Genomic DNA, 23,770 nt, shown 5'->3' on the forward strand with positions numbered 1-23,770 from the left:
ATTTCATTGTTTTTATTTCTCCACTTATTCATATTGATAAGTATTCTTGGTTCCCAAAAGAAAACCCATTGGGGCATGTAGAGGCAATGTTTCCCCTGGGAAGAGTGAAATATAGCCAAATTACAAGGGTGAACATATGTTATCTTTAAGGATCCAGAACTTTTGTGAGGTTTTAGAAGCAGGTGTTTGAGAGCCAGAGCTGGTTTTGAACTCTCAATTCCACTTAGTTGCCAAGAGAACTTAGGCAAGTAATCATAGTCTGTCCTTACCTCTGTTTTAATATCTAATTTACTGTTGTAGGGATTAATGAGCACAGATATGTACCCAATAAAAGACAGCCATGGTTAGAAGCCACTATTCTTATATGATAATTATTAACTCACCTGTAGAGATAATATTTTCTGCAACAAGTCCCTCTTCCTGGTAATTTTGGGGCAGTGAAGAATAATGTGGGGAAAGGAAGGGAAAGATCTACCACTTATCATAGAGCAGTAAGGAGAAGTAGTAACAATTGTACTGTGAAGTTGCCTAGTAAAATATGCTGGAAGAATGACAGGTGAAGTTTCTAGGGAGACTGACAATATTACTGGCTATTGGAGTAATTATGTGCAAAACAGGAAAGCCAACAATACCACAAGCTCATGTTACATTAATGCCTGATGAGTGGTTTGGTTGTAGGTTGGGAAACAGGAGACACCACCAATTTGTGTGTATAAACATACAGCTTGCATGTTCATAAACCTCTCTGCCATCTGAGAAAAAATGGTTAGCAGCACAGTTCTGAAGATTTCATGTTAAACCACTTGGAATAACTAATCGCAAAAATAAGTACAAGATTCAGCCAAACAAGATTTTAATTTACTCTTCACACTGTGGAAATTGCTTCAAATGAATGGTGACTGAATCAGAGGAGGGCTTTTGGTCTCTCGAGCCATTTTGATATAAACTAGCCTGCTGACATATTTCAATCCTCTATTGATACTGCTGGTTGTCTGGCCAGGTTTTTTCCTGCTAATCTAAATTGCAGTTTGCCTAACAATATAGTTGTGAATGTACCCTAAAACTCATTGGCCCTTAAAATTTAACTTATGACCATATTTTTACCCAGATCCAACCCATCCCACCCACCGCTGCATGCACAGATGCTCATCACTGTCAACAGTTTCACTGTCAACAGTTTTTCTGAAATGAATTTGGTGTGTTTTCTTATTTTTGGCACCAGCTGTAATGCCATTTTATGGTTTAAAAAAAAAAGGTTATTCTTGGAGGAGATAAAGAGAACATATTCAGATGGCTACAATGGGTATTTTACGCTCTTTGATTTGGGTTAAAGTTGACCTTTACCAATATGTCTTATTGTAAAAGGGAACTCTTTCCATGCATATTGCACCTATAATCATATGTGCCCAAATACATGCCAGGACTCTGATTTCTTTTAATCCCTCTTCACAATATTCTGAGTAGACCAGTGCACAATCCTAGATTTTCTTTAAAACTGAACAAAACTAAAAGAACAATTTCCCTCTTATATCTATATATTTACAGAAGGCATACACTGCAACAGCATCCCCAGCATATGGTTGTCCAACCGCCGAATCCTTACAAGTGACGAAAATTCAGGTGTATCCCACAGGAGCACCTTCCATCATCTTATGGCTCAACTGATTAAATAATTCATTTTTTAAAAATATGTTTAAACTGCCTGACAATTACTTTTATGTTTTATCTTACATTAAGCACAAAAAATATGCCCTATTCTTTTGATGGGTCACAGCTATTCATGCTGCTTAGGAATGAGGCTCTCAGGGATACCTAAGCTGCTTTTCATCAGGCTAAACTGTGCATTTTCTTCAGTAATACCCCACGTGTCATGGTTTTGAGACCCTCACCTTATACTGATCATTGTCCAACTGCAGCAGCTGGAATGAGGCACAACATCCCAGCCATCCTGAAGCCATCTGTGTAAATGAGTCAGTTCTCTGTTCTCTTGCCAGTTAGCATATTTATTGAGCAAGGCCAGTTTGTATGGCTCTGTGAGCAGTATTTCTCCATGGTGCTGTGCTCTTCATTCTCTTTACAATGTGTCCAATGTCAGTGAGCTCTTTCCAGGACAGAGCTGTGGCTAAAAGCAAAAATGAGTTATACAACTTACATCAATTGATACATTTGTAGTGACTGGTTAATTAAACACACACACACACACACACACTACTCAAGCTCAGTTCAACCTCCTGCTGTGTTGTAAATACATCAAGTCGGTTTCAACGTGTCATGCACACAAAAGCCTTACATTATAATTAAACAAAAATAATCTTTGAGTTAAGTATTTTCATTCTGCTTCCCCAGTGTTATTTGAGAGGGGATCTTTTCCTCTTCCCTGACTACTTAACAGAAAAATGAGCAGAAAGGTCGAAGCAGTCTAAAAATATCATTCGGGCCCATTTTCTGTATTATTTGACACTAAAGCTCTATGATCAGATATCTATCTAAATGGCCACCTCAGCCTGTGTATTGAGATCTTTGATTAATTTAAAGAGTAACAAAATAGTCAAGTTCCTTAAGTTAAAAGAAATAAAATTTCAGCAGCTCTCTAGCATTAAATGAAAAATTAATCACACACAGGCCTCATTTTTTTCTGTAGGCATGGAGTATGATTAATTATAAGGAAGATACACTAACCTTAAGCATGCTATTGTATTGCCTGACATTACTATACTATTTGGACAAAAATAATTTATGTGTTCTGACTAAATCTATCTAGTTCCAATGAAATGGACCAGGGAAGAAAATAAATTACATTCATTAATTTAATACAAAATTCTGACTCAAGTGTTCTTCAATTGATCTTTGTCTCTGTCCTAAAATTTAGGACATGGGCACATCTATCTCCAGGGAAGTGTTTCAAGAGTCTGGCCCTTTAGACCCACACACACATATAACCTTATTCTTTTTCCACTATTTGTAAATTCTGATGGCACCACCCAAACTGAGGTGGCCTTGGCTTGCCCAGAAAATAATGAAAAAAGGACTAACCTGTTCTTATTCCTCCCCTAATATTCCAAGGTTTGATATGTTACTAAATCCTAAATAAGTGCAGTTGTAATATAAGTGAGCTGCTGTCCCTGTAGATATTGAATTGAAAATAAAGAATTAAAGATAACAAAGATAGTGTTTAAATGAAACTTTTGCCTAAGAAGTTTTCTTGTCTTTTTTAGTTCATTAGTTCCTGCAGTTTCTTCCATTACAAATGGGAAATTGAATCATTTGTCACCTTAAAAACACAACTTGGTAAACAACTTTCACATGCCAACCTGAACAACTATTATTTTCTTTCAGATCAGTATTTAAGGATAACCAGGGAAATGTGGACAGAGACTCAAGATTTTCACCATTGTATAGACAAGAAAGTAGCAAGATTTCAACAGAGGACCTGCTAAAACTAGTGTCAGATTACAGAAGGTAGGATTTTTGAATACTCTTGAAATTTACATGAATCAGCTACATTGCTACTATTGATTTATTAACTCTGCATAAACAGTATTTGATTACCTGATTCTCGAATGCCCAAACTCTTCCGGAAAGTAGATGCTTTACAGATGACCTCATTTATGCCTGAATAAGCTTTACAGATGACCTCACTTATGCCTGAATAACACAACAAAAGTAAAGTTGCTAGAATTATATGGAAAGAGTGTGAAACCATGTCAATTAACTATTATTGCCATGTAACAGATCATCCCAAAGCTTAGTGGCTTAAAAGAACATCACTTACTTTTTGAAATCCATAATTTGAACATGGTTAGGTAGGGAGAGCTTGTCTCTTCTGCACATGGCATCAGCCAGCAGAAGTCAAATGGAGACAGAGGATCCACATTCAAGATGGCTCATTGAATTACTGGCAAGTTGACGTGGGCTGTTCACTGGGAGCTCAGGTGGAGCTGTGGACTAGAGACCCCGGTTCTTCTCCATGGGAGAACCTCTCCATGAAATACTATGGCTTCCTCATGGAAGGGTAGCTGGCTTCTAAGAGTAAGTTTCCCAAGGGACAGAAAAAGATCACTACCAGTTTCTTAAGACCAGGACCCTGAAACTGTCACAGTAACATTTCTGCCATAATATACAGTCAAGCTATCATACAGCCTAGATTCAAAGAAAGGAAACATAGACACGTCTAAATAGGAGGAGTGTTAAGGAATTTTAGAACTATGTATTGAAATTCCATAGAGAAATTCATTGCTGTGAATTCAATAATTCATAGTATTTCTGTCATTCAAACTCTTTTGGAAAAGACAATGAAAGGTAGTGCTAAAAGAGGAAAAACTTTATAAAAGCCACAGCATTTCTTAAATGTATTACCATGCATTCAACATCTGGTGATGATAAGATCTCTCAAGATAAGTGATTGACTTTAAACTGTTACTCCCCTGACACCCACAGGATGGAAAATTTAACAGTCAGGTCTCACATGCTGGGAAGCGCTGAATTGGACCCACCACTATAATTATTCTACCTGTTAGGTCTCCAACAAGGGATAACAGTTGAAACTGTTAACAGTTTCAAGAACTTTCATCTTACTACAAAAGAATGATAGATCAGAAGGTTTTGGTAGACAGGGAGAGAACTGGAGTGAATGTGGGGACAGGGATAGGTGGTAAGAGGGTGTCTGCGCACATTCATGAAGCAGGAGAATGGCAGAAGAACCAAGGTCAGGGAAAGGCTCTGGTCCTTGGTTGTTGGTGAAGAGGGAACAAGCAGACTGTCCACTTAGCAACTGTAGCCAAGACCAGCCTTGTCCTCAAAACTTCTTAAAAGTCTTTAGGATAGTAAATCACTTTAACCAATTCAAATGCAGGGGGTGGGAGGTTGGAGGAAACAGGTGGTGGGTATTAGGGAGGGCATGGATTGCATGGAGCACTGGGTAAGGTGCAAAAACAATGAATACTGTTACGCTGAAAAGAAATAAAAAATTTTTAAAAAATGATCTATTTACTGTATTTACTATTATACTTGCTCGGCCATTTATATAAATGTTACCTGAAATAAAGAGCAAATAAACCTAAAACATTCTTCAGAATATCTGAAACTTGACCCTTCACTGATTTCTATTTTTATTGGCAATATTACATAAATTTTAGGGGGTTTTTTGTTTGTTTGTTTTTTTAAAGATTTTATTTAGTTGACAGAGAGAGAGACAGTGAGAGCAGGAACACAAGCAGGGGGAGGACAGAGGGAGAAGCAGGCTTCCCACTGAGCAGGGAGCCCAATGTGGGGCTCGACCCCAGAACCCTGGGATCATGACCTGAGCCGAAGGCAGACACTTAATGACTGAGCCACCCAGGTGCCCCTAAATTTTAGTTTTTAATATAAAACCAGCTCAATGAAACTATTCACAAGGTTGTTTCAGGCTGTACCGTTTACTCTTATCAAAGCTCAGAATTACAGTTGGCTCATTTTTATGACAACTAAAATAATTCAGTGTGTGTGTGTGCGTGTGTGTGTGTGTGTGTGTGTGTGTGTGTGTGTGTGTTTCTGTTCCCTACTTTCACAGGGCTGACAGAGTAAGCAAAACACAGACCATCCCTGGAAGCCTGGATATTGCTGTTGACAACATTCCTTTGGAACATCCAAGTATGATGATGATGTCACGGTTTTCTTGTAGAGTTCTGAATAGTTAGTGGTCTTTTGGTTGGTTGATTGATTGATTGGTTCATTGAATAGTTGGTTAGTTATAATACTTTGTGAATTTTTTCTCAAATTTTGGGATAAATGGAATTCATTATCCTGCAAAATCTGGGGCTTTTATTTCTCCATTAAGACGGACTATCAGTATAATAAGACAGGAACCATATTCATTGTAAACTAATATATGTACCTGGTATGTACCATGCACCCTGCAAGGTATTAAATTATGTCCTTTAATCCTCAAAACCCTGAAGGGCTGTAAATGAGGAATGTTGGGTTCAGATAGACTCATAAACCAGTAATCATAATGGGAGAATTTATATTCTATCCAGTTCCTCTGACTCAAAATACAGGACTCATCCCCCCATACTGTGTGCCAAAGGTTGTTCTGAACACTATGGGTAGCCCCCCAAGTGGTCACGTTGTAATTATCGCTGGAATATTTTTAGACTCTCTTATTACATGGGGAGCATGTATCTTTTTCAAGTCAGTGAAAATTTGAATTTTAGAAGGAGCTTTTATTAACTTATAAATAAGAATTTTAGAATTTATTTCATAAGTGACAAGATGGGTCTATTTTGTTTTGTTACTTCTGATTCTGCCTTTTCTGTGACTTTCTCAGTGATGCAAAGAGTGAATAAAGGCATCCTAAAATTAACTACAGACAGAGAGAGGATTGTTACCACAGGATATTTGAATTACCATTAGCACTCTTAAGTTTTTCATTCTTACAATTTTTTTACAAATCATTTTAATATGAAATAAAATGAGCATTTTAATCTAAGCCATGGTTCCAAATCTCTTTTATATTGATTGGCATGGAAAAACAGAGAATAAACTAAGCCATTTCCTCTACCTGATTTGTGAGATGTGTCTGTCTTTTATTACCTACAGAAAAGAAAAATAATGAAAGAGAAAGCTAGAATATTCCCTTTGAAATTACTATAGGACATTAGAGAAATTGGAACATATAATAAAAATATTATAATTTATTTCAGCCGGGAAAAAACCTTGTAATCTGATTCCCAAGCATATTTAGCTGATGATTTTGCTTTTTTGAAACAGGAAAATTCCAGATGGGGTAAAAGAAAGTAGAAGGCCTTGCTGCCTTCCAGTGACCACAGCACAGCCCCCAAGCTATTCAGTGACAGAAGCTTTGATTTATAAACTTCAAATTGTCTTTTTTATTTTCCTTAGGCCGTTCCTACAAAGCTAGGTTTTTCAAGATTGTAAAAACTGGAGAGAAAAATAGAATAAATTATACCAAATAATGCAGAGGGGTCTGCAGGCCTGTATTGTGAAATCATTCCATGGGGAAAAGTTACTCTCAATCCATTAGGTACTATCCATAATAGGCTGATTGGACAAAGTTTTGTCAATAGCTGTATTATTTTTATAATGTTAGGTAAATGTCAGTGGGTTAATCCTTATCTTATAAAATCTTATTAGCGTGTTCAGTGAATCATCAGCTAAAATTTAGTTTTCATTATGAAGCTTAGTGTAAAAAGATTGTAATTATAAATCCATCCAAAAGATTTACCCATTTTTGAGACATCAATTTTGATATTAAATGGCTTGATTATCTATCATCTCTACCTCCAATGAATTCTTCATGCTTGCATAATTTAACATAAATTCCTTTGCAAATATGGAGTTTCTATTTTGAGTGGATTCATTTTAAAGTATGTTAAGTATTGTTCACCTTAAACAATCCCGTTAAATGACAAACTCTTATTTTCTGATTTTTAAAGACTGTGTAACATCGTCCTTTATCCCTGTCAAGCCTTTCGATGTAACAGCTCAACTAGAACCCACAGTGGAGGTGGAAGAATTTATTTACGACTCAACAAAGTACTGCCGTCCTTACAGAGTCTACAAAAATCAAATTTACATTTACCCCAGACACCTCAAGTACGATAGCCAGAAATGTTTCAACAAGGTATGGTATGTTTCTGAGACCTTGTGTTCTCTTTGCACCCTACTGAGATCATATTAAGATGGATTCTTGAAAGTTCAAATACAAATTATCATAGGTGAACACTTTGGAATAAAAATCCATTTGCAGATCGTGCTTAATAAGGGGCAGTGATGAGTTTCACCTTCAAAGTGTTTAAGGAGGCACAGTTTTATAACATATTAATAATCTTTTCTCAAGTCAGCCCTAAATTATTTTGTTCTAGACTTCTTTTTTTGTAGTTTCTTAAGATACTCTGAAAATAGCATATCTGCTTCCTTTTGATGTGAGTTTTTTCTTCCCTTTTAAATAATATCTCCAAGTCCTTCTGCTATTTCTGAGTACTATGGATACTGTCATAAGAAAGTGTTGGGTATTCTACATTTTTCAGATTTAATTAGAAGCTACTTATTTTAGACACTTGGATTGGTTTTTTGTGTGTGTGTGTGTGTGTGTGTGTGTGTTATTTAACAGGAAATTACAATTTCCATTTTCCCCTCTCTGTAATTTCAGGCTCGAAATATAACCGTGTGCATTGAATTCAGAAATTCTGACGAAGAAGGTGCCAAGCCCGTGAAGGTGAGCCAAGTCCATGACGGGATACAGCATCCAAGGGGGAAGGCAGCGCTTAGGTTCCCCTCACCACCAAGGAGCCTTTTATTTGAGTGTGACTGAAAGAGAAGCAAGTCAATACATTTGTGTTAGATTTCCTAAAATGAACCTGATGTAATAGCCATCATTAACTGGTTCTATTAGAAATGTCAATCTCATAGCTCCGCTTGGCTTTTCATGACTTGGAAAAAAAGCAAACCACTCTAGTGTGAAATAAATGCAAATATTCCCCTCTGCAAGACTCTGCCCTTTTCAAAGAGCCCGCCTCTTAATTCAGCATGTTTGATTTAAAATGTCACATCCCAGCTGGCCTTCGTGTGGCCTGTGCTGAGGGGCTGCAGCATACTGGCCAAGGGGCTGGGGCAGTGGGCCCGTGGGATGCTCACGTCCACAGAAGGAGCATGCCCGAGGAGCTTGAGAGATGCCTCTGGAAAGTTTGTCCCTGCTGTAAATCCTGTGATTTAGTAAAACCCATAAGACCACAAGGTTTGTATGAACGGTGATTTTTAACCTCCAAAAGAGCAACTGGATGTCATTTTTTCCCAAGTTCATCTCTAATATAGACTATTTTTATTTTAGAGACTTCAAACAACATAGAGTAACCCATAAGAAAGAAAGGAAAATTATTTTTGGTGCACCTGTGGCCAGATCTTCCCAGTTTCAATGAATCAGAGGGATGAAATAGTAAAGCACAAAGCCCATTTCTAATTAACCCCCATGATTATCTGAGATAATCTCTTAATGCACTCTGTCAGGTACCAGCCATGTTCTCTGTACCAAGAAGGTTTGTAGCATGATTCAGAAGAAGGAGCATCAGTCTGAGTGATTGAATGAATCATGCAGGGAAGAAAGAGTTCTTTAAAATGGTCTTGAGCCACTGTCAGTCTCCACAGGTTCCAAGTTCTGCAGTAACATCAGTTAGCATCGGGAGAGAAAAATTAAAGCCAGATGGAATTTTCAAACAAACAAAGACAATGACCAGACGGCAAGCACAGCAGGTCCGCTAGTGCAGTGTTTATGGGGAAAATTCTAGTGAAGAGGAATGATAGCAGCTGTATGGGTGTCCTATGTCAGTGCATTCTAAAGGATCACACAAAGTTACAAAAGACTCCAGAAGAGGCACCCTGGAGCCTTGGGCTAAGGAAGCTTTGAAGCTGCATGCCTAGGCTCTACCCTATGACATCCCCTGGCTTGGTTAGGGGCTGGGATAGAAGAGTAATGCAATATGGTGGAGCCTGGAACCAGTCCTATCCTTCTAGTTCAGCATTCTTGGTTGGGAGCTGGCTTGTCAGGAGTTTGGGTCCAACCAAACCTCATAGTCACCCAGGACTGATTGCCTTGAATTCTAAACCCAAGCTGGATACCATGGGCCCTTCCAAGAGGCCATCTGGCAGGAATCAGAATTGAGCAATTTACTTCTTATCTCCTGGTAATCAAAAGTTAGCTAGCGAACTGATTCAGGTTGGTGTAATAGCTACATGATGAATTAAAGCCTTCAGACTTTCTTTGGCAGCAAACTTGTATAAGAAATACAAGGAGCAAGTGGAAGAGGTTCCAGGTTAATTAGATATCCGTGAAGCCTGGCAAGTTATCACAAAATTCATCTTTGTTCCAGAATTGCTAACTGAAGAGTTGTGTCTTTTTTTGTGTATGTGCTTCGGGTTAATTTCAGACACTCATAAGCATTCAACTTTTTAAACAGTGTATTTATGGAAAACCCGGAGGGCCTCTCTTCACCTCAGCTGCCCACACAGCAGTTCTGCACCATTCCCAGAATCCAGATTTCTCCGACGAGGTAAGGGCCAAGCCTCCACTGCCCCTCCAAGAGCTCTAAATAGATGAATGAGTGGGTCAGGTAACGCACAAAGATAAACACTGTCTCTGGACCACATCTCAGATTGAGGGCATGCCTTGGCTGGTGTTTACTGAAGTGAGACTTAGAAACTTTATTAAATGACAGTTGCTCCAAGAGTTCTGTGGCAAATCCAGATGTTTCGGTGCTTCAAAATACTTATGCCCTTCAAAAATACTTATGTTTTTATGGTATCAGTCTTTTCAGTGAGTTTTTTTTCTTTTATTTCATTAATCAATATAATAAAGATTGTGTTAGTTTTACCATCAATAGCCACATTTCATGTCGTAGTGGAAAGAACATAGAAATGAACAGAGTGTGAGCCAACACTATGCCTCATGATATAGGTGAACTTGAGAGATGTTGTGGCTCATCATCTTTGACTGTGGTATGGGACATGACCTACCTGGCTAACTCCTGAGACTCTTATTATGTGCCAGACACCATGCTGTATACTCCATATAGGCATCATCTCAATCCCCATAGGGTTCTCCAGAGAAACAGAGCCAATAGGAGGATGTATATGTATAGATGGGTAGATTCATTATGAGATATTGGCTCACATCATTATGGAGACAAGAAGATCTTCCATCTGTAAGCCTGAGACCCAGGAAAACCAGTGGTATTGTTTGAAGACCTGAGAGCCAGCAAGGCTAGGGTGTAAATTCCAGTTCCAGTCTGAAGGCCGGAGAACAAGGGGCACCCAGGGTAGATGGAGAACATCAACGTTCTAGTTCAAGTAGTCAGGCAGAGAGAGAATTCAACCTCCTGCCTGTTTGTTCTGCTCAGGCCTCATCAGATCGGATGATGAGCACCCATGCTGGGAGGCGGGGGAGGCATCTGCTTTACTCAGTCCTCAAATTCAAATGCTCATCTCTTCCGGAAACATCCTCAAAGGCACACCGAGAAATAGTGTTCAACTGGTTATTTGGGCATTCTGCTAGCCCAGTCAAACTGACATAAAGTTAACCTTCCTGTTTCATGGATAAGGAGACCGGGACTCAGAGAAGTAACTTTGCTAAGGGCATACCACTAATAAGAGATCATCAGACTTCAGACCGGGCCACAGGACTCCAGGGCCTCAAGCTTCACCTGCTCTAAGATGTGTGAAAAAAAGCAGCTGGGCCAATGGTAGATTACTCTGTGCATGTCAATTTATATTATAAAGAGATTCAGACAAATAGCATTAGTGTTTAAATTTAATTTATGACTATAGAGCAAAAGTCTGAACCAATGCAACCTGCTGATATGGTATCTGGGATTAAAAATATTACATCTTACCATGAGTTTCCTCTTGCTCTGAGAGTAAATCACCACAGTTTAGTGGTTTAGAAAAACCTGTGTTCACTATCTTATACTTCTGGAGGTCATAACTCTGAAAAGGGTCCCATAGGGTTAAAATCAAGGTGTCAGGAGGCCTGCATTCCTTCCGGAGGTTTTAGGGGAGGCTCCTTGACTCATCTTTTCTAGCTTCTAGAAGTTTCTGCAGGTCTTGGCTGGTGACCCTCTTCCAGAAGTTTCCCAACCCTGACCTCTGCTTCTCTTCTTGCATCTCTGACTCTGACTTTTCTCCGATAAGGACTTTGTGATTCCATTGGGACCCCATAATCCAACGTAATCTTTCCATTTTGAAATCCTTAATTTCATCACTTTCAAAAATCCCTTTTGCCCTGTTCGCAGATTCTGGAGATTAGGGCAATGAGGACATCTTTGAGGAACTATTATTCTGCCATCATACCTTATTCTACATCAATCATTTCAAAACTAATTAAAGGAACTTCAGTGAAACCACAGACTTCCCTTGACCTTATCTCTCTCCTCCGCATCTATTTAATGCTTTTAAACTTTTTTCCCTATAAATTCAGGACAGAAGATGAAAAAAAAATTAAGGTAAAGGGCTATCACCATATTATAGAATATTTACTGTATCAATTGACCCCTTGGAAAAGCCCCTCTGAAAGATGTATTTACTGTAGACATAAGATTTTTTTTTTCAAAAAGAAAAAAAAAGAATATTCTCACTGTTAACTCTGGCTTTTAATCTTTCTTGCTCACATGTGTTTCCCAGAATTCTTATAAAAACTATGGACTTTTCCATAGAAGAACATGTATGTAATGAAAGCCCAGTGAACTCTGCAGTGCATACTGAAAACTAAGATTACATTAATTGCAAAAATTGATAGGAATTATTTCATGGTGCTCTTACAATGTAAATATTTGCAGTATTTAAGTGAAGGATGCATTCGTAGTTAACTGGAATTCTTGAGAATTTATTACATTCCCATATGCTCTTTATGTTAGCTACGAAAAAGGAAATTTCTACCTGGTGCATGGCTGATTATTGTATATTCTTAAGTGTACATCAGCCTTTGTTACCAGGTTAGCATCTCCTTTTTATCCTTTTGGGATATGAAGAATGTGTAAACTTGTAAACCATTCTAATTGAGAAGCTCTCACATTTTACCATTCATCAGAATCACCTGGAAGGCTTGTTACAACACAGATGACTGTAACCCACCCCAGATTTTTGGATTCCAGATGTCTGGAACGGGGCCTGAAAATTGGCATGATACTTGTTGAACAAGTTTCCAGATGATGTTGCTGCGGTTCCAGGCATAACATTTTGAATATCAGTGTAATAAATCCTTTCCTGAACGATGTGAATATATGTGCTGGATAGATAGACACAGAAGGAGTCTAATAAAGAAGCTGGCAGATAATCTCCTTGGTTTTCTAACACCTTATTGCTTGACCATTCTGGAAACTACCTCGCTACTGACATGGAATTGAAAGCAACTTACGTCCGTGGGATCCTGATATTCCTGCGTGAAGTAGTTATCAAAAAACATAGTTTCTCATCCTGGAAGATTCTATTACTGATTAGACTACAAAACTCCTAGTGAGTCAAAGCCCTGTACCCTCTCTCAACTCAATTCCTACCTTTGTATCATCCTCACAACCTGATACAACATGACACACAATGTATCATACTTTCACAACATATGTTTCAGAGGTTTGGACACTGAAAAGCACTATACAATATAGAGGGTGTCAAAACATTTCTTTTTAAGAACATGGAGTAGGCTCCTCATTACATCTATTTTTACCATGTATCAACTTTATGTTTTGTATTTATTCGGAAGCATTCTTCATGTAGCTACAGCATGATGTCGTCACAAAATAGCTCATTGCTTGGATAACACAATAACACATTTCATCTATTTTTTGTTCTTTTTAAAAAGAGATATCCATGCTTCAGTTACATCATCCCCTGCTGCCATGTTTCTGAACACTGAGCCTGTGTCACCTGGGATCTTATGAAAATGCAGATTCTGTGTCCACATGTCTGGGGCAGTGTCCTAGACTGTGCATTTCTAATGAGCTCCCAAGCAATGTTTGTGCACTGGCCCTTGTGCACAGTGGACCAGGCAATGACTCAGTTCACTCAATGTATGTTCCTTGATGATAGGATCTTCGATCTATGCCTTTTTGACACCCTGCTGGTAGTTGTGTGTGTGTGTGCGCATGTGTGTTTAATCCATCCTCTACTAACATACATTATCAAATGAGAAATACCAGTCATTCTAAAATATCATCACCCAACACAATAAAGAAGTAAAAATATCAGCCCCTTAACACATGACTGCTAGCAGAACGGATATTCACTGAGAGTGAAATTGGTCCTTCTAACACTAACTATGAAATGTGGTCCTCAGTTTCAGGGAAAGAATTTTTAGAAGTCCAAGGTGTCTATGGTTTGTCTTACCCTGACCCAGGGCAAAAGAGTTTCATCCTAGTCTGGCTATTATCTCTCTCCTTGCAGGTGAAAATTGAGCTCCCGACCCAGCTCCATGAGAAACACCATATTTTGTTTTCTTTTTATCATGTCACTTGTGACATAAATGCCAAGGCTAATGCCAAGAAAAAGGAGACGCTGGAAACTTCAGGTACTGACAGGATGCGATCTGAGACAGTGTTATGTGTCATCTGTGTGGCTTGAAGTATAGAGTATTGTAAAGCCCCCATTTATTAAAATTTTTAGTGAGGTTTTCTATTTATAAGTGACAAATAACGTTGCTTTTACTCCTCACCATGGAGGTTTGTACTCAGATGTTTTCTCTTTGTTCTTCCTTTGCGCAGTTGGATATGCTTGGCTTCCCCTGATGAAACATGATCAGATAGCTTCTCAAGAATACAATATCCCAATAGCAACAAGCCTGCCTCCTAATTATTTAAGCTTTCAAGATCCTGCAAGTGGAAAGGTATTGAGTGATGTATAATTTAAGAGAAAAAAAATGCATGAGCTAAATGGCGTGAGGTTACCTTCTGTCTGCTATTTAAATGAACCCAAAGACTGTAGTATAAGCAGCCACTATCGTGATGAGTACCTACAATATTTCAAAGGTCTTGTTTCATTTATGGCCAGTGGAGATGTTCCATTAGAATGGCCCCCTGATATCACATTGGCCTCCCTCACCAATATTGCCAAATGTATTTGCATCTTCTGTTTTGCCTCTCTAGAGTCAAGTAAGGTGAGTGGATCCGGGTGGCAAATTAACATAAGCTAAATAACCTGTTTGTTTTCTTTTCTTCAGTTGCCACAGTGACAGTAACATACTCTTTTTTACAGCACGGCGGGAGTGACATTAAGTGGGTTGACGGTGGCAAACCACTCTTCAAAGTATCGACATTTGTGGTATCCACAGTGAACACTCAGGTCAGTGTGTTGTCCTGAAATCTCAGCATCTGCTCTAACACGGAGAATCGCCAGGGGGCTCTTGTATTTAGATGAGGGGACTCACCATTTCCCAAGTTGTCAGAGGGGCAGGTGACTGAGGATTGCAAAGGAAGAATGTCTGCAGCATAACTTTATGCCTCTCTGAGGAGAGCTAGAATGCCCCAATCTTTCAGCCCTAGAACACCAGATGCATCTGTCTCAGGATGATACCCTCCTGGAAATACAGTTTGCTTCACTGACAACACCCAAGTATTAAAAATGGGAAAGGTCAAAATGAAAAATTTTTTATCTTTACCTCAAAACTAAACCTGAGGGATGCCTGGGTCGCTCAGTGTGTTCAGCGCCTACCTGGGGATCGGGTCATGATCCCAAAGGCCGTGGGATCGAGTCCCACATAGGGCTCCTTTCTCCCTCTCCTTCTGCCGCTCTCCCTGCTTGTGTGCTCGTACTCTCTCTCTCTCAAATAAATAAATAAAATCTAAAAGCAAAACAAAACAAGACAAAAACTTAAGTCTGATTCCAGGGCCTACCTGGTGCGCCTGATGGACAGGCCACGAGGTCAGCAGAACTGCCCTGGAGAGCCTCCTCAGCCACATTCTTCCGCAGTGATCCTGCACAATTTCCCTCACCCCTGCAGTCCTTATTTTGTCAGCAGGAAAATGGCGACAGTACTATCTGCCTGACGTTGTGGGAAGGATCAAAATGAGAAATCGCATGGGAAAACATCTCAGGAACTGAAAAATGCTCTGCAGATGTTGCTATTGCTGTTGCTAAATTACCACAGACGCACATCTTCCGCTGCAAGACAGCTGATTTTAAGTCAGTGTGAGGACTTTCATGATACAAATTATAAAGTACAAAGCAAATCATTAAGTACACACACTGTCTTTCTCCTCTTAAATTCAGTGTGTTGCTAATACTCACTTGCTGAGAGAAAAGAAATCTTCCAGGTATTACACACGTCGTGGTTCAGAATTTCTCTCCATAATCTCTGGGGCCTCAAGCCAGATTTACCCTCTTCCCCAGTCCTCTACCCAAACTCCTCAAGTCCCGCAGAATGTCCCTTCCCCACCCAATCCTGCCTTTATCTATCTCAGAATATCAGTCTTTCCTGCTCACATGTCCAGCTGCTTTCTTCCCAACAGGCCAGGTGTCTCTCTGACTCACCACCACTCACCTTTCTCTGCCTCCGCTGCCGCTGCCCACATGCTCTTTGCCCTGGTGGGACACATTCGTGCCCAAGATTCACCTCAGTGATCAAACGCCCAGGCCGTCTCTAGCACCATGTCCTCCATCTGTTTAGCTTCCCCTTTCGACACTCAGCCCTCTTCGCCAGGAAGGCAATCTCTCTCTCTCTTCCTCCCCTCCCCGCGTTGGCCTGGTCAGTTCCCACCGGTCCTTCAGACGTTGGCACAAATGTCACTTTCTCAAAGAAGCCTCTCCTATTTGCTCACCCCTCAGACATGCTGTGTCATCTTGTTGTGTACCCACATGGCCCCCTGATTACCTGGGAAGCACTTACCTGACTATGATCAAGTAGGTGTGTGTTGACATGGCGGTATGGTACCTGTCTCCTTGGCATCATGGAAGGACCACAGAGGAAGGAACTGGGTTTTCCTGGCCCCTCACGCTGTCCTCCACACCTGCCAAGGGCCTGGCACATAGTCAGCGTTCAATGAATAATTGTCAAATGGATGAATAAGTGAAATGAAACTGAAAATATAACACAAACACACACCCCAGAACTGAGGGAAACCCAAATCACAGATATCCTTCCAGACTCAACATATTCCAGAGAAATATCCAGAGTGTGTATCTTCACTAAAACTCTCTGTCTCACTTTCTGACTATATAATTCTGACCCTTAGCTCAGAACTTAGAGAATTTCTAAGGTGCCACCCTCTTTAGGAAATAGCATTAAAGGGAAAATTAGTTTACTTAGGCTGCTGTAATAAATACCACAGCCTGGACAGCTTAAACAACAGAAATTTATGTTCTCACCATTCTGGAGTCCAGAAGACCAATATCAAGGTGTCGGTGGGGTTGGTTTCTTCTGAGGCCCCTCTTCTTGGTGTGTAAGTGTCCATCTTCTTGCTGGGTCCTTTCATGATCTTTTTCTCTATGCCAGTACATGTCTGCTGTCTATTCCTGTGTCCAAATTTCCTCCTTAATTTTTTTTAAGTAGGTTGTTCTTGAACTCATGACTCTGAGATCAAGATCTTAGCTGAAATCAAGGGTCAAACACTTAACCAGTGGAGCCACCCAGGTGCCCCTAAATTTCCTCTTTTATGGAAACATCAGTCATTTTGGACTAGGTCCACACTAACTGCCTCATTTTAATATAACTATGTCTTTAAAGACCTTATCGCTAAATACGGCTACATTCTGAGGTCCTAGGAGTTAGGACTTGAACATGTGGATTATGAGAGGACATATGAGAGGACATATGAGAGGACACAGTTCAGCCCATAACAAAGGGTACAAATCAGTTTTATCTTATCAGGTTAGAGTGAACTTCCTAATTTTTTACTAGCTCAGGCATTTTAAGTCTGAAAATATCCCTGTGCAAATTAAGAGTACACCTTCTCATGTGTGTTAAGAAATATATAAGAAAAATACATCAAAGTCTGTGGGAAAAAACAGGAAGATGAAAAAAGGCAATTAAAAAAGGGGGAGCAAGAGAAGTGCTTCCCAAGCCACTGTCATGTGACTAAGAAGAAAAGCACACACTCGACTCTTTGATAAAGCACCTGCTTATCGAGGCATCTGTCCTCCAGAAATACTTGCCCTCCATCACCATAATTGCTGTACAGCTTATGTGTCATCAGGTAAACATTTTATTTGCTGTTTCAGGATCCCCGTGTCAATGCATTTTTCCGACAGTGCCAAAAAAGAGAGAAAGATATGTCTCAGTCACCTACCTCGAATTTCATCCGCTCTTGTAAGGTAACATGACATGCAAATAGTTTCAATGTTTCCAGGGTGGAAACAGGCAAAAGAGACCTTGACAGTTTCCAATGAATAGCAAACTAAGAGATGATTTTTAAATGTCTTATCAATTCAGAGAGTGCATGGTTATTTCTCAATTCCTAAACTGTTTCTGCCTGTTGTTCACAAAACAAGCAAACATCAGGGTTTTTTTCCAAAATAAAAATGATTGAAAATCAGAATCAGTTGATTTTTAATTAGATAATTTCATATCAGGTCCTCGCAACTATGTCCCCATGCCACGTGGCATGTTAAGTGCAATGAAGAATAAAGCCAGATAGAGGTGAGCTAGAGGATTCCTATTTGTGTTCTGAAACACATCAGCAGAATGTGCTTTAAATTTAATCAGTGCCCTTTCTCTCCCACTAACTTACTACAGAACTTATTGAATGTGGAAAAGATTCACGCAATCATGAGTTTTCTGCCTATAATCTTGAATCAGCTCTTCAAGGTGCTGGTACAGAATGAAGAAGATGAAATAAGTACAACTGTGACCAGGTATCTCTCCCATGGTCTTAGGAGAAGAGATCTTACATTCTGTGATTGCACAAAACTGTGATGATAACAAAATGGCCACCCACTTGTGCATGCTTGCATTTTACTCGAACACATGTCTCAAATTTTAAGTATTTTTTCACTCCTGAGTTCTTGACTTCAAATCTGTTATCATTTGGATAAAGATTTAGACCTCTTTTTTTAACTTTCTCTTTTGTTTTTTAATTAAGCTTTTTATTTTGAGATCATTATAGATTTGCATGCAGTCATGAGAAATGATGCAGAGAGATTCCCTGTACCCTGTACCCTTTACTCAGTTTACTAATGGTACCATCTTGCAAAACTGGAGCGTGGTATCACTACTAGGATATTGACACTGATAGAAACAGAATATGGAACATTTCCATCACGGGGATCCCTCATGTTGTTCTTTATACACAATTACTTCCCTCATGTCCCCAGCCCATACCTCTTAGCCCTGGTAACTACTAATCAGTTAAAATTTTAGAAAGATACACAGACAGACAGATATAGATGATAGATAGATAGATAGATAGATAGACAGACAGACAGACACATAGGTAGGAAGGACATCTGAGGGGTTTTTTTTCAGTTTTGGGTAGATTTTGGGTGAACACAAGTTTTTATTTCTTTGAGGTAAATGCCTAGTGCCATTGCTGGGTTGTATGATAGTTGCATATGCATTTTTTAGGAAAATACTCAGTTGTTTCCCAGAGTGGCTATACCATTTCACAATCACACTAGATTTTTTAAATTTTTTATTGTTCTCTCTTTAAATTTGTCTATACTACATTCTTCCAACATTACTTATCTGTCTAGTGACTTTGATGAACCTACTTTCCTCTCTATAGAGATACTGCTTTAAATTACTTAAAAGCATTATATATGTCTAATGTTCATTAAAAAAAAAAAAGCAGCCACAGAACTCTGGAAAAATAAATTACTCTCAACACTGAAATGTGTCCAGAACTTTCACAAACCTGCAAGCATATTATTAACCTCATTCAGAATGAGGGTCTTTAGCCTTGTTTTTAAAGTAGCACCCTGAAGCTCTGGAAAATTAAAGTATGTCTAACAATCCCACCACAACCAGTTCTAGACCCAGATTAAAAGTCCCCAACTGTGCCTTCAATTGAGACTCTTTTCAGCGTGAATATATGGGTCTTCGTGAATAAGACTCCTAAATATTTTAGCTGAGATGTGCTGGAATTCCCAGACATTCCAAATCGTTACAGCCATGGAGCAACTGGTTCTATTAATATGAAAATAGTACCACCACTGCTGCTAGAAACACTTCACCAGCTAAGATGGGAAATAAAAAACAAAACCCTGAATCTCAACGTAATGGCTTTTTACAAAAGTATATGTACTGCTGCCTTTTTGGAAGGGAAGCCCTCTTCAAAAGGACTATGATAATTAGAGGTTAAAAGTTTTAAGTTTTAATGAGGTACCAAAGATGACCCTTTTTCCAAGAAGACAGTGTCAGCCAACATGCAAGCCATAAGAGTCTCCAAGTGTGATATTGCTGGCATAGATTTCAAGGCTGGAGATGGTTAACAGGTAATATAGATATTGGGGCATCTGAAGGGGGAGTCTGAAATTGGTTCCTGCATTCATTCAGTACCTATTAAATACCCAGTTTATGAAGCACTCCAGTGCCCAACCAAGTTGTGTTTTCCCACCTTTCCCAGAAAGACCACTAAACAGTTTTATTTTTCCAGGGTTCTGACCGACATTGTGGCCAAATGCCATGAGGAGCAGCTGGACCACTCCGTCCAGTCATACATTAAGGTACAAAGTTGCTACTTGGATCCTGGGTGTATCCCCTTGTGCTGTGTGATTTGTCTCATTTCCTGTCTGCAATAAGTGGGACCTTTCTCCCTTTAGCTGGATGGGGCTCACCATGATAATATCAAGCATTCCCCTTAGCTACTTAGAATTCCATCCCTTTGCATTGATGGTCAAGACATATTATTTAAATGTATAATAACATGGACCTGTGCAAATGAGTATTTATATGGGAGGAAAGAGCAGAGAAAGAGAAGAGAAAATGAAAGAAGTATTGCCCTCTTGAAGTTCACATTACAAATAAATACAATTCTTGTATAAAGTTACGGAATATTTTTCCTGTTGGTTTGTTGAATGCTCTGTGTTTCTTCTGTAATGTTTTCTTAGCTCTTTTTATTGTTTTCTCAGGCATTATTTCATTTTCCCAGTTACTGTATATTTGTACCTGCTTCTGGTATGTTAAGTCCTTTATCCTCGGGCATGATCCACTAGCCCATTCCATCCCTGTGCACTGCTTCCAGCGTCCTTTGTCAAGTGTTCACTCAGACATGTTCATATTCTCATTTCCAGTTGGCCTATGAACTAATGCCAGTGAACTTGTGATGATGTTTGCACATTAGAGTTCCCGCCTAAATGTCATCTTCTTGAATGAAAAGAAAGAATCTATCCAGAGATAAATGAGAGAGCCTTGTATTACTTTATGATGCATAGAGGAGCTCGATTTCTATTTTTTTCTGTACAGATTAAACCTTTTTGAGACACAGAAATTTTTTAATTTAAAGAATTTATTCAATTAATCTATACCAATAAACATATATTCCTATGACTTAGACATCTATAAAGGTGACTAGAGAAGAAGGTGGGGGTTTCTCTGCTAGAAACAAGTGAAAACCAAAATGAAACAAAATTTCCCATGAAATTTCATTCTGGAGTGAATCCCTCTGAAGGACTTTTACATTTATGGTTTTATATCTGCATAATTTCTACTTGCCTGAAATGTTAAGTATCTTCCCAAATACTCAAGTATGAGCATGTGCCCTTCCTTAAAATAGCCCATATGCCAAAAATAGTTACTTCACAATAGTTTCCCTATAGTATAATTTTATCCAACACGATGTACATTTCAGTTGCTGAAAGACAGTTGACCTACAAATGCTGTTTTATTTTTCTGTTTAAGACAAAATGGTAGCATACTTTAATCCAGTACTGATGAATTTACATTCAACAGAATCATCTATGGAACTTTCTATCAATGCTTAACTCAAGTTTTCCATTTCAAAAGGATCTAAGAAGAAAACAATTCCCCAGTCCATATTACACAAAGCCATCTTCATTTCAACACAAGTATTTACCTCGTTCCAATGGAATCATTGAAGATTACGTTAAGAGCCCACCGATGCTATGACTCTTTTTGTGACAGCCAAAGAAAGTTCCTTATGAGAACCTTAAATCAGCTCTCAGGCTCATTCTGTGATGCTCTTGAAAAGGTGTATTGGAATGCATCCTGGTATGGTCTTCATTTTTAACCAGGATGTTTGAAATCTCTTGATGTGACAATTTGATTTTGCAATATAAGAGATTGCTTATTTGGTTTTCTTTGAAGTGGGTGAAATCCAGAAATGTATACCTAAGTGGGATTTTAAGCTTATAACAATTCCTAAAGGTATTTCATAACAATATTTTCACATATCTAAAGTGGACACACCCTAATAAATATTATCAACCAGAATTTTACTCCAGAAAGAACACTAAACTAGCAAGTGGGAAATTAGACTCTAGTCAAGGCTAAATAGTTAACTTGAGTAATCAGCCTCTCTGGACCTCATTTTTTCTCCTCTGTGAAGCGAGAAGGGATGTACCTAATGAACATCTAGCTCTATGATTCTGTGATTGACCTCCTGTTGCAGTACATGTTTAACAGACTAAACCTTGACTAAGGGGTCTGATTTTTCTTTTAATTCCCCGTGGAAAAAAGTAATTTTTAACATGTAGATGAATATTAAGGCCTATATCTAGGTGTATAATGAAAACTGATGGGCTGGTACCAATACATGCTTTGATGTCCTTGATAGATGTGATATATTCGATGGAATTTATATACATTGAGGAGCAAATTAAACACCATTTCAAGTTCAGTGGTCCTAAATGCTGCTAACTCACCCCATTTACAATATCCAAAATACACACATACACCATGTCTTTTGCAAAGATGTGTGTCTCAAGTCAATCTAATTAAATGCCATGGTTTATTGCAATTCGTGGCACTGACATGTTCCAGCCAAAATTTTAAAATAATATCTCACAGCTAGTTTTAATGCTGTTGGTGTTAAATAACTGCATGGGACCAGGTAGCTGGTAATGATATTACCCTCAGATGAGTCACAATTCATGAGGGGAAAAAAAACGTCATATTACTCTTGATTTGGGCCAGTTTCATTATCTCTTAGCTTTGTCTTTCTCCTCTGCAATGAGCTTGGAGAAGTCAGGCTCCATCAGAGCAACTTAGGTGTCTATGAGTTGCAAAGTTCAAAGATACGATTATAAATCCTAATGTGAATGGGCTCCTGCTTTGAGTTTCTTGCCTGCCTTCACTCTTGATTATAGTGAAGTCTGGGTGGTGAAGATTATGAAGAAATAACCTTCCTTGAGGCAAACCCAACTCATAAGTAAACTAGTATAATCAGGGATAAGCATTTTATATTTAAGATATGTGCATAAATGGGTATTGATATCCTTAAAATCTACGAAGAAATACTGAAAATTAAAACCATTACATGCATTCAAAAATGCACCCCAAAACCAGTCTTTCGAGAGAAAAAAAAAGTGAGCAGCATTTGTTATCTTACTGATGGCCAATGTTCATGAACCCTTTGTTAGCTGTGTGTGAGCATGAGGTGAAAGAAACTGGGCGTGTGGGGAGCTCACCTACTGGCCTCTGGAAGGCACCTGCTTCCCCACTTGGCTATTTGAGTGGGTGCTCTACCCTTTCAGGATGAAGAAATGCTACCATGCCACCTGTTACCAGTGGAAGGAAGGAGAAGGGGAAATGTGTCCTAAGTAGGTGGGTCAAAGCCCTCCATGTTTCCTTGAACCTGCTAAATTGCTCTCTGGCTCTTTCCTTTGATTTCTGCAAAAAGAGTTTCAAGGAGAGCTTAGGTGAGCCGAGCCCTCTCTGTGCAAAGCCCTAAATAGGAACGGTTGTGTACTACTCTTATCATTGGGCATTCATTGATTTCATGACAAAATCTGGCATGAGCAGATAATTGTGAAATACGAGTTATTTATGTAACATAATTTTTGATGCTTTCTTTTTTTTTTTTTAAGTCTTTAACTTTTTTCACTTTCTGGGTTTCCTTCAGTTCGTGTTCAAGACCACGGCATGCAAGGAGAGAACGATACATGAGGAACTGGCTAAAAATGTGACTGGTCTTTTGAAATCAAATGACTCAACAACAGTAAAGCATGTCTTGAAGGTAAAGAATTTGAAACAATCCTTCAACAGCTAGCACAAGAGACCGCTTGCTCTCATCCCTGGAAGATAATAAGACTCATTGATTTCCATAGATCATTTCTCTTATAGTTTCTGGCATAAACGTCATAAACTGTATTGAAACTGTAGTACATAAAAACATTAAGCAAA

General features: G+C 38.9%; 1 protein-coding gene across 4 annotated transcripts in view; it reads left to right on the forward strand.

The window, feature by feature from the left end:
• Positions 1-23,770, forward strand: part of DOCK10 (dedicator of cytokinesis 10) — a gene marked incomplete at its 3' end in the record, with an annotated part of 267,236 nt that overhangs the window by 180,786 nt on the left and 62,680 nt on the right. For all 4 annotated transcript variants that reach the window (XM_080798220.1, XM_080798222.1, XM_080798219.1 and 1 more), the window contains exons 15-26: positions 3,337-3,459; positions 5,549-5,628; positions 7,434-7,621; positions 8,150-8,215; positions 9,951-10,043; positions 13,924-14,047; positions 14,241-14,362; positions 14,731-14,817; positions 17,692-17,784; positions 18,206-18,324; positions 20,064-20,133; positions 23,490-23,603. In XM_080798220.1, the coding sequence (XP_080654346.1) occupies positions 3,337-3,459; positions 5,549-5,628; positions 7,434-7,621; positions 8,150-8,215; positions 9,951-10,043; positions 13,924-14,047; positions 14,241-14,362; positions 14,731-14,817; positions 17,692-17,784; positions 18,206-18,324; positions 20,064-20,133; positions 23,490-23,603 (1,279 nt within the window). The remainder of the gene's footprint in view (positions 1-3,336; positions 3,460-5,548; positions 5,629-7,433; positions 7,622-8,149; positions 8,216-9,950; positions 10,044-13,923; positions 14,048-14,240; positions 14,363-14,730; positions 14,818-17,691; positions 17,785-18,205; positions 18,325-20,063; positions 20,134-23,489; positions 23,604-23,770) is intronic.

This window comes from Martes martes, assembly GCF_963455335.1.
Source record: "Martes martes genome assembly, chromosome: 3".
Lineage (NCBI taxonomy): Eukaryota > Metazoa > Chordata > Mammalia > Carnivora > Mustelidae > Martes > Martes martes.